Source organism: Cebus imitator, unplaced genomic scaffold (assembly GCF_001604975.1).
Source record: "Cebus imitator isolate Cc_AM_T3 unplaced genomic scaffold, Cebus_imitator-1.0 Scaffold0, whole genome shotgun sequence".
NCBI lineage: Eukaryota > Metazoa > Chordata > Mammalia > Primates > Cebidae > Cebus > Cebus imitator.
In genome coordinates this window covers 14,503,590-14,515,551 of record NW_016107315.1, presented here as the reverse complement: position 1 = coordinate 14,515,551, position 11,962 = coordinate 14,503,590, and the positions used below count along the sequence as shown (strand labels likewise).

Genomic DNA, 11,962 nt, shown 5'->3' with positions numbered 1-11,962 from the left:
CCCTTTCTCTACATCCTCACCAGTATGCGTTTGTTATTGCCTGTCTTTTGAATAAAAGCCATTTAAACTAGGTTGAGATGATATCTCACTGTAGTTTTTTGTTTTTGCATTTCTTTGAGACAGGTTGCCACTCTGTTACCCAGGCTAGAGTGCCGTGGTGCAATCGTGGCTCACTGCAGTCTTGACCTTCCAGGTTCAAGTGATCCTCCTGCCTCAGCCTCCTGAGTACTTGAGACTACAAGCATGTACCACCAGGCCTGGCTATTTTTTTAAAAAAATTTTGTAGAGATGGAGTTTCCCTGTATTGCCCAGACTGGTCTCAAACTCCTGGGCTCAAGAGATCCTCCCTCCTTGGCCTTCCAAAGTGTGGGTTATAGGCATGAGCTACCATACCCAGTGTTCGCTGTAGTTTTGATTTTTATTTATCTGATGGGCAATGATGTTGAACACCTTTCATATACCTATTTGCCATTCGTATGTCTTCTTTTGAGAAATGTCTATTCAATATCATTCTCTTTTATGCCTTCCATTTAAACAACCTTGAATTAACCTCTAAACTAGACAAAATTACTTTTCCTTTAACCTCACATAGTTATGTTTTTAAAAATAATCCTCTAATGACACATTCTACTTTCCTTGTCCAATCTGCACACAGAATCACTTCTCTTATATCTAGTAGTTTTAACTACAGTTTGAATTCTTAGTGACCCTAACTTCTAGTGAAAAACCTAGGAAGTAAGCAGTTTGAATTATTATGTACCAGATACAGAGCCTAGGCGTGAGGACAGAGCTGTGAAGACAGTGCGGATAGGAGCTAACCTCTCCCAGCATGGCCAGGAGGCACAGCTGGGCCAGGGAGTATGTATTGACCTTGGCTCTGCCCTGAAACAGTGGCTCAGGTGCTGTAGATATGCATGTCTCCAGACCTCACCATAGGCATTGTCTAGAACCCCAAATCTAAAGGCTCAAAACCTAATTTTAAAACCAGCTTTATTTACCAAAGATTACTAAAGTCATGTGAATTTGAAAAGCATTTGGGGACAGATATGGCGGCTCATGCCTGTAATCCCAGCACTTTGGGAGGCTGAGGCAGGTGGATCACCTGAGGTCAGGAGTTCGAGACCAGCCTGGCCAACGTGGTGACACTCTGTCTCTACTGAAATTACAAAAATTAGCCAGGCATGGTGGTAGGCACCTGTAATCCCAGCTACAGCTACTCAGGAGGCTGAGGCAGGAGAATCGCTTTAACCTGGGAGGTGGAGGTTGCAGTGAGCTGAGATTGTGCCATTGCGCTCCAGCCTAGATGACAAGAGCAAAGCTCCATCTCAAAAAAGGAAAAAAAAGAAAGCATTTAGGCTATTTATGAGTACTCATTTATTAATAAATCAATTTGGTACCATGTAGACAATGTACTAACACAGACAATGTACTAACGCATGTATATACATACATGTATATACAGAAAAACACAAAGAGTTTATAGCTTTGATTTAAAATTTTTAGCCAGGAGACAGGTAAAAATTTGCTGTGATTTAACCGTTTAAAGAAACAGTTGGATTAAGTTGTGTCTCCTCAACTGGGACAATTGAAGTTTCTCCGGCCCACATAGCCAAAGCCATCTCAAAATGCACAGAGAGAATGTAAGCATTTCAAGAAGGAGTTTGGGTGCGTTAGAGGATTATTACAAATGGATGCCAAGGTAATACAAAATCACAGGAATTTGCTGCAGCGTTTTAGAAGGAAACATACAGATAAGCCTAGAGACCAGTGAGAAACCTTTTCAAAATAAACAACTGGATGCCAGAAAGTAATACTTGGTAAACCAGTCTAGTTAGACATGTGACTTCTAATTCAGTCTTTACTTTCTAACTGGGATACTAGGCTCAGGGCAAAGCCCACTAACTAATAGGGTCAACAAAGCATTTGCCGCTTCCAGGGCCTAATATTATATGTGTGAAAAGCAGACACAGCTGGAAGGCAGAGCATCTAGATCCTCAGAAATCAAGGATCACATTTTGCACTGGATCCCAGACCCCCCAAAAGAGAAACGCCATGGGACTGGGCTGTACAACACTTTCACGGTGCGCCTCACTCAAAGGGTGACCCAGCACCTATCAGCCCAGTCTGGGATCAGTGCCCATTCCCCACAGAAGCCTTTTTTTTGAGATAGAGTTTTATCCTTGTTGCTTAGGCTGGGGTGCAGTGGCATGACCTCAGCTCACTGTAACCTCTGCCTTCCAGGTTCAAGCGATTCTCTTGTCTCAGCCTCCTGAGTAGCTGGGATTACAGGTGCCTGCCACCACACCAGGCTAATCTTTTGTATGGTTAGTAGAGATGGGGTTTCACCATGTTGGCCAGGCTGGTCTTGAACTCGTGATCTCAAGTGACCCACCCGCGTTGGCCTCCCAAAGTCCTGGGATTACATGTGTGAGCTACCGCTCCTGGCCCAGTTTTATCCCTTCGTGGCAGGTGTTCCCATAGCCTCCAAGTGTTCAAACCTCACTTTTCTTATCTAAACTTGCAATGAAACAAGTATTGCCCTGCAGTACTAACTATTCACTGCAAACAACGGCTGTCAGCCACCTCCAAAACTGCAGCCCTTGCTAGTGATGACCGGCCATTGCACAAATATCAGGCCTTCTCTCACAGTACAAAGGAATCCCTGGTACCTTCAAAAGCCAGAGGGATTTGAGAGGTCAATGCAAAAGAGAGCAGAGCTTTAGCCTGGAGAGGATCTTGCCACAGTGCTGGAACTCCATAAGGAAAACAGAGAATCCCAAAAACGAGGTGTGGTGCCTTTTTCTGTGTGGCTCAAGGAAAGTGGTTTCAGGGCCACTGAAAGTTCCCCTAGATCTCTTCACGTGGAATCGGAAATAGCAAAAAAGAAGGAGCAGTAGAAGTGGAAGGAGATGGAAGAACAAGCCTTTAGGGAGCCAATTTGGAGATTTAAAGCTTTCCAAATGGCCAGTGAAATTTTGCTTTTTTTTAAAGCAAAATTATGCCAAGAAAGGAAGCTGAACACAATTAAAAAGGGGTTTCAGTTGACTAAAAAAGTTCCCAGAAACAGAATCCAAAAGAGAAAAAACAGAAAGGCCTTGGGGGAAAAAAAAAAAACCCCACAAAAACTTATAGCATGAATATCAGCTTTTATTTTTTTATTATTGTTTTTTGAGACTGAGTTTTGCTCTTGTTGCCCAGGCTGGAGAGCAATGGTGTGATTTTGGCTCACTGAAACCTCTACCTCCCGGGTTCAAGCGATTCTCCTGCCTCAGCCTCCCAAGTAGCTGGGATTACAGGCATGTGCCACAATGCCTGGCTAATTTTGTATTTTTAGTAGATATGGGGTTGCTCTATGTTGGTCAGGCTGATCTGGAAGTCCCGACCTCAGGTGATTCACCTGCCTTGGCCTCCCAAAGTGCTGGGATTTAAGCTGTCTTTCGGGATACTGCTGGGTCTTGTGAGGACTGCTTTGCACTTCTTTGGAAATACTTCATGCGTCCATGTTTAAGTTATAATGTTGGTTAAGGTTTTTGCTTTTGGTGAGTCACTTGGGAGGTACGTTTGTTAAAAACAACAACAATAACAAAAATAATTAGCTGTGCACTGTGGCTCATTCCTGTAGTCTCAGCAGTTTGGTAGGTTAAGGCAGGAGGATTGCTTAAGCTCAGGAGTTTGAGACCAGCTTTGGCAACATGGGAAGACCATGGGTAAACAGAGTGAGACCGTGTCTCAAAAAAAGAAAAACAGATTAAAAGCCAGGATTATTGGCTACTTATTCTGGCTAAAATCTGAAAATAAGCAATTTGAAAATATTTTTTTAAAGAACTCTACAGTCAGAAATCAACCTAATGAAAAGCTGATATTCAAGGCTGGGCCCAAGGGCTCAAGAGATCAAGACCATCCTGGCCAACATGGTGAAACCCCATCTCTACTAAAAATACAAAAAAATTAGCTGGGCGTGGTAATTTAGCTGGACCTGTAGTCCCAGCTGCTTGGGAGGCTGAGGCAGGAGAATCGCTTGAACCCAGGAGGCGGAGGTCAAAATGAGCTGAGATCGTGCCACTGCACTCCAGCCTGGCGACAGAGCAAGATGCCATCTCAAACGAACAAACAAACAAAAAAGGAAAGTTTTTCTATGTGCATCTCGGACGAAAGATTAAAAGAGTAAGACAGGACATCAAAAGCTATCTCTGGAAGGAAAAATCATCAATAACAAATGAGTAGCCCAAAAAGTCATGAGTCACATAAATATTAAACCATAACTGTGCCGTGGCAGTGAAAAGTACTGAATTCTAACCATAGGCCACAGAGAGGGTGCCTTTTTTTTTTTTTTTTTTTTTGGTAAATAAATCCTGCAGGAAATCCAAAGGAGGCAGGTTTTTTTGTGTGTGTGTGTACTTTAGAGGCTGGGTGCAGTGTCTCAATGCCTATCATACCAGTCTTTTGGGAGGCCAAAGCAGGTGGATCACCTGAGTTCAGGAGTTCGAGACCAGCCTGACCAATATAGTGAAACCCTGTCTCTACTAAAAATACAAAAATTAGCTGGGTGTGGTGTCAGGCCCCTGTAATTCCAGCTACACAGGAGGCTAAGGCAGGAGAATTGCTTGAACTGCAGAGATGGAGGTTGCAGTGAGCTGAGATTGTGCCACTGCACTCCAGCCTGGGTGACAGAGCAAGACTGTCTAAAAAAAAACTTTGGAGACAGGATCTCCCTCTGTCATCCTGGCCAGAGTGCAGTAGTGTGGTCTTAGCTCACTGCAGCCTCGACCTCCTGGGCTCAGTTGATCCTCCCACCTCAGCCTCCCAAGTGGCTGGGACTATAGGCATGTGCCACCATGCCTTGCTGACAGAGCAGGCAGTTTGAACATATGAGAACTTTTTTCTTCAGAGAACCCTGTTCTGAGAGCATACAAGAATTTTAAGTTAGTTTTAGCTCATAATTTTTGCTCTTTAATTTTGTCAAGATAATTTCTAAGGCTAGCTGTAACACTATCATGTGTCTTTTAAAAAAATTTGATCCTCCTGTAAATACAAATAATGCAATCATTTAAAAAGAGAGATCTCTAAAAACTTTTCAAATATGGGAGTCTTTCTAAAGGATCCATCTGTTGGCCACAGAAGGTGAGAAATCCTAATGGTGTAGCTATTCCAATAATGACCCAATCCAATAAGCCTCTTTATGGAAAGACCAGGAGATAATTTGTCCAGGTATAGAGTAAGTTTTTACCACATAAGTAAAAGGGTGCAGGTGGTGGAATGGGAGGGGTAAGGCTAGGCAGGGGAGGTGACACAGGACGAAAACCAATAGATAGAGGTAGGCTTGGTTCCATAGTTGTTTATTTTTAGAAACTTTTGAATTCTATTTTAATTCAGAAAAATTTTAAAGCTACTTTGGCATTGTTATCTCTTAGGGATGCTAGTTTAGATCTCTGGAGTCTTTTAGATGCCTCAAGAAACCCAATTAAGGGAGGTGTCCCACTTGGGCTGTTTTATTCTTTCATTTCAGCCCTGTAATTGTGAAGGAAAATAAGTTTTGGATATTAAAAGAGCCTCAGGTTGGCAATTGTAATTCCAAATCACTTTCAGTGATAATGGTCCACCAAGAATGAAATTTACGAAATGAATGACCATAATGTTTGTGCAAAAAACAAACAGAGGTTCAAGAAAGGAGGTAACAGCACCTATACCATCAGAAGCAAAAAGGCTCATGAATACTCACCAAAAAGGGAAAATTTTCTTTGTTGACAGCTGGCAACAAAGGCTACCCAATAAAGGCTTCAACCTCAACTAAGGTGGGAGATTCAGGAAAATGAGAGGACTCTCCAATAGGGTTTGAGGCTGTCAGGGAAGCAATGGAACATAAGGGGTTCCTGCAAGTACCATGCTTGAATCCATGGCAGCACTGGAACACAGAGGAAGAGAGTGGCTTGCATCCCACTTATGACACCATTTCATATCAACCAAACGAGATGAAAGATCTTACTGCAAAGCAAGGAAACAAAGCATTTATTAGGGTCCTAGGAATTGCAATTCACAAGACACAGATTCAGCTATAGGCCAAATTGTGTTCTGAAGAGAGGAAGGAGAGTAAGGATTTTGGATGCTGAGGGTGGTTACATGATAATTGAAAGAATGATCATGGGTAGAGGTGGCTGGCTTAGTACATGAGTCTGTAGTCGCTGGTTGTGGTTGTTTAGGAGTGCCGTGCTAGAAAACTTCAGCTGCTTTTCAGGATGTTGTGGCCATGGAGGTTCCGTCTAGTTGAAAAGTTCAAACTGAGGCCCTGTTTTTTGTTTTTCAAGGTTGCAGGTCATCCTTAGAATGGCTTCCCTGCTCCATCTTAGAGCTGTGAACCAGGGTAATGCTATTTGGCATATCACATTTCATACTCCTCTACTGAAAACACTTCAAATACTCTCCATCTCACTCATAATGAAAGTTGACATCCTGGAAGTGGACTGCAAGGCCCTACACAGTCAGGTCCTTCATTGCTTCTCCGACCTTACCTCCTATCTCTCTACCTGACTCATATTTCCTCAGCCATCCTGGCCTCGTGGCTTTTATCAAAGATTCCAAGCACTTTTTCACAAGGGCCATGCACTTACTGTTTCCTCACTTTCTCACCTTCTTTATTCAGTGCCACCTTTTCACTGAGACCTTTCCTGATGGCCCTATTAAAATTGTAATCCTGCCAGCACTTTACTTTTCATTTTTATTATTACTATTTTTCTGAGACAGAGTCTCTGTTGCTCAGGCTGGAGTGCAGTGGTATGATCTCAGCTCACTGCAACCTCCACCTCCCGGGTTCAAGCAATTCTCCCTGCCTCAGCCTCCTGAATAGCTGGGATTACAGGTGCCTGGCTAACTTTTTTGTATTTTTAGTAGAGACAGGGTTTTGCCATGTTGACCAAACTGGTCTTGAACTCCTGACCTCAGGTGATCTACCCACCTTGGCCTCCCAAAGTGCTGGGATTACAGCATGAGCCACCACTCCTGGCAGCACTTTACTTTTCTTTCTTGCACTTATGACTTTGTAAGATACAATATAATTGACTCAGTTACGCTTTTTGTTGTTTTTCTCTTCCTAGTAGAATGTAAACTATCTAGGGCAGAAATGTGTTTCTTTTGTTCACTAATGTAGCCCCAGGGCCTAGTACACTGTCTGGCGCATGGCATATACTGAAACATTTTTGTGTGAGATAAAAGACCAAGTTCTAGTCAAATCACACATGGGGGCGGAAAGTTGGTGGTGAAACCACCTGGTACTCTCAGTATTGAAATAGGAAGCAAAGTTGGCTGCTGGTGGGCCATGGCTTGAAGAAAATGTTGCACATTTGCAGGAGCAGCTGTGGGGAATGGTAAAGGCAGCACATGAAAGGTTTCCAGACCTCACAGAGGGTCTGGCTGAAGTTAAAAAAATCTGTGAAGGATCAGTTGAAGATTTTCTACAGAACCTTATCATAGCTACTATTTATTAACTGTGCCAAGAGCTATGCTAAATGCATTACCTTCATTATTTTATTCTCACAATAACTCTGAGATAAATATTATCATTTACATTTTACTGGAGGGAAAATGGAGGCTTAGATCATTTAAACAACTTGTCCATGGTTACCCAACTAGAAAAGAGAGATACAAAGAGCTGAGACTCAAAATCAGCTCTGTTTTACTCCAAAGTCCATGCTTGCACCATGCACCATGCTTCTCGTGGGTGTGGTGAAGAGAGAGGATGTTTGGATAGATCCAACCTGGAATGATTTCAAGGTGGATGAGGCAGAATAAAAGAAGTCTACAATGTGAGGTTGTAGGAAGTAGAGTGGCTGAATGATGTACTGTGATTCTAGGCTAGACAGAGATGGCACCATAGCCATGAATGGAGTAAGGTTCCCAGAAGCAAATGGAGAAATGAAGGAATTAGTTACATAAATGAAGCAGTAATGCAGGGGGACTGACAATTTTAGCATCATGGCAGAATGAACCAGCGAAGATCTCTGCCACTCCTTTTCTACTACAAAGACATAGAAATGGTGTTCTTGGGTGCCAAAAGTAAAAGAGGAACTAAAGACCGGACCTGTAAACCTGCTGCATTAGCCAGGGAAATATCAAAGTAGGATATATAATCTATAGACTAGTTTCCTGGCTTTTAACACTGTAAGAATAGAAGATATGGCCGGGTGCAGTGGCTCATGCCTATAATCCCAGCACTTTGGGAGGCTGAGCGGGTGGATCATCTGAGGTCAGGACTTCGAGGCCAGTCTGGCCAACATGGTGAAACCCAGTATCTACTAAAAATATAAAAAATTAGCCAGGCATGGTGGTGGGCACCTGAAATCCCACTTGGGAGCCTGAGGCAGGAGAATTGCTTGAACCCGGGAAGCGGAGGTTGCCAGAAACTGAACTGAGTACCTAAATCAAGCCACGGCTCTGGTGGAGCTACTCCTCAGTGAAAGGGGAAACTAAAATATCTTCAGGGAAGTTGTAAGGGAATGTATGTCTCCCCCATGTTCAGGCTTTTTCATCTGAATTTATCCTATTCTTATTGCATTAACTTGAAGAGGAGATGTTAGTATAAAAGCCGAGCTGGGACAATTAAATCCTTCTTGTGCCTGGCAGATGCAGATATAAAGCCACTATGTAACACACTTCCATAACTCAGCAAACTCACAAGGGAAAAAAACCCCTTGAAAATGAGTTTATAGTTAAATTTCAAACCACATAGAGAAATAATCCACTATTCAAAGATTTATCAAGCACAATATAATTACATTTCCAAAATTTTGATTTTTATAGAATGATCTTTAAAAGATAATAAAGTAAGTAGTTTTGAAAAATGATTAAAAGGATGAAAGAAGATAAGATACAGGAATCACATGGAAAGAGCAAGACTCTGTAAAGAGACACTAGGTAGATTTAAAAGGAAGCAAGTACAACTTGGAGAAATGAAAAACTTTTGTATTGAAATTAAAACTGAATAGATGGGTTAAATTATAGACAAATATAGCTTAGTAATTGATTAGTGAACTGGAGCACAGCTACCTGGTAACTATCCAAAGGATTGCACAAAAAGAAGAGATAAAGAATATAAAAGAAAAGTTGATCATGGGGTTAGTATTGAACACACATCTAATAGGAGTTTCCAGATGCAGAAAGTAGAAAAATATCAAGCAAAAAAGACAATTGTCTTGTATTTAAAAAGACAATTTTCCAAGGATTATTAAAAACTTGATTGCTCGGGCTGGGGGCGGTGGCTCACATTTGTAATCCCACCATTTTGGGATGCTGAGGCAGGTGGATCACCTGAGGTCAGGAGTTCAAGACTAGCCTAACCAAATAGTGAAACCCCATCTGTACTAAAAATACAAAAAAATTAGCTGGGCATGGTGGCGGGGGCCTGTAATCCCAGCTATACTCAGGAGGCTGAGGCAGGAGAATTGCTTGAACCCAGGAAGTGGAGGTTGCAGTAAGCTGAGATTGCACCATTGCATTCCAGCCTGGGCAACAAGAATGAAATTCCGTCTCAGAAAAAACTTGATTGCTCAAATTGAAGAAAGCTAACTTATGAAAGAATAAATTCTAGCAACCCTTATTTAAACACATTACAGAAAAACTCAAGGACACCAAAGACAAGGGTTACATATATACAAACTACACATTAAATTGGTATTTCATCATTAAGAACAGCAGCCAAAAAAAAAAAAAAAACCCTGCAAAACACTGGAATAATAATATCTTTAAAGTTCTGAGAGGAAATAAGCAGGATACTAACATTATATACCTAGCTAAACTATCATTTGAGATGGTGGCTAGGATAGAAACCTTTTCAGATAGTCAAAAGACTGAGTGTTCATCATGCAGAGACTCTTTCTGAAATCATTAACAAATGGAGTAATTTAACAAGAAGGAAGTTAGGAACAGGAAAAAAAAAAAAAAACAAATGGAATGCAAGAAACAGTGGCGTTCAAAACAAAGCAGGTCTTCTGAGAAAAAAAGAGCCAGCCAGCTAGAGGTTTAGAAAGTTGTGGTCAAAGACTGGCAGATTGAGGCTTAATATTTTGGAGGTGGAGGAGTCCTGTATGTTGAAAAATTCCATGTAACCTTGAGAGAGGGTGATTTAAATAGAGGGAGTGGAGTGAGGCTGATTTAATCCCAGAAAATCAAGAAACTTTCAGGCTAAGTTATTGAAGCAATCATCAATCGTACCATTCTCCTCCATTATCTCAGATACATTCTCCAGTTTTCTCCCAGTGCTGCTTTGAACACGGGGATACTGACCCCTATGAACTGTATTACGAGATTTTCTTTCTAGCTGGCTTCATGTTGGATTTGGCCATTTGGAGTCACTGCCCAAAAATCAAAGTGGAAGATAGAGACTGGAATATTTCTTTCCCATTATTTCCCTGCTTTAGCATTGCTTCTCTGGTGCTGTGTCTGTCTATGACTGAAGTTCCTAAAGGGTGGCCTCTTTTCCAGGCCTCCAGCTCTTAGTGAACACATAACTGTATTAGGCAGGTGTAGTGGTACATACCTGTAGTCCCAACTACTTGGGAAGCTGAGACAGGAGAATTGCTTGAACCTGGAGTGGAGGTTGCAGTGAGCCGAGATCATACCATTGCACTCCAGCCTGGGTGACGGAGTGAGACTCTGTCTCAAAAAAAAAAAAAAAGGTGCTGATGCTTTGGCCACTGCCGTTATTATAAGCAATAAACTGTCCTTCATGTTGACCCAGGAGCATCATGTCTTCTACCAGCACCTGTGAAACTAATAGGCTATCTTGTTAGCTTTCTTTTTTTTTTCTTAATCAATTCGTTTGTTAAAAACATAGACTAATGATCCTGTGCTTAAATGTGTCCTTGTGTTGTGTGCTGATTTCCATAAAACATAACTAATTATAAGGGACTCCTCACAAACACACTCCAGACAGAAGAAAAAGGTAAACAGAAATGACTGACAAGACAGTGCCATTTCAGACTTAGCTCCCTTAATAGTTGCTAAAAACGGAGTTTGACCTTATTTACAATTATACCAGTATTGACAGAGGCCAAATGTCACAAGGATAAGGGTATACCAGGATCATGAGACATCATTTCATACTTCCCAAATAGTTTTATATTTTAGCTTCGAAGGTCAGTTACCAGAGCCAAACTTGTTCTTAACAAGCAGAAATTTTATGTCCATTCAGAGTCTCTTACACCTTTCTGGGCCTATTCACTTGCAGAGAAGAGTAGAAACTGTAACCAGGCTCTTCATATCATGCAATCATATGTGATCTCCCATCTTTATATGCTGTCCAATTTCTTTAAGATAAATGGAGTGACTCGCAGCAGGGCCACGTAGATGAGAAAGTTCCGTTTGGAGGAGATCACATCCTCGCGCATCTTCCGTTTCATCTCCTCCGGGTCCAGCTTCGGCAGGAGGCCCTCAATCCGGAACATTGCGGCTCTGACTTAACCGCCTTAAGCCACCCCGTTCTGTTCTTCCCAGTGGCCGTCTTCATGTTAGCTTTCAAATAAGGTACAATCTCAGATTCTTTGCAGTTCTTGACAGGTAACTTGGCACCTCTTCTTTGTTGCTTTAAATCTGAGTGAGGCGCTGTCTCAGAAAAAATCTGATGATACCTTTAAAAATAGTTCTTCCATAAAATTCATTTCAGTGAATTCTGTTTTCTGCTACGCCCCTGCCTGATATATCCAGAAAGTTTGAAATCTCAACAGAGTGTGTGACGGTTAATTTTGTATGTCAACTTGGTTAGGTTATGGTGCCCATTTTTTTGGTCAAACACTAGTCTAGATGTCACTGTAAAGTTTTTTTTAAAGATGTGATTAATTTTTTTTTTTTTTTTTGAGAGACAGGATCTCATTCTATCGCCCAGGCTGGAGTACAGTAGCACAATTATGGCTCACTGTAACCTTGAACTCCTGGGCTCAAGTTACCCTACCATCTTGGCATCCCAAATTGCTGGGAT

At 41.7% G+C, this 11,962-nt stretch overlaps 1 protein-coding gene across 1 annotated transcript; it reads right to left on the bottom strand.

Moving 5' to 3' along the window:
- Positions 1-10,783: 10,783 nt before the first annotated feature.
- Positions 10,784-11,484, bottom strand: LOC108307645 (mitochondrial import receptor subunit TOM5 homolog). The gene has a single exon (XM_037736069.1). The coding sequence runs from the start codon at positions 11,430-11,432 to the stop codon at positions 11,277-11,279; it is 156 nt and encodes a 51-aa protein (XP_037591997.1). The 5' UTR covers positions 11,433-11,484; the 3' UTR covers positions 10,784-11,276.
- Between the last annotated feature and the right edge of the window lie 478 nt (positions 11,485-11,962).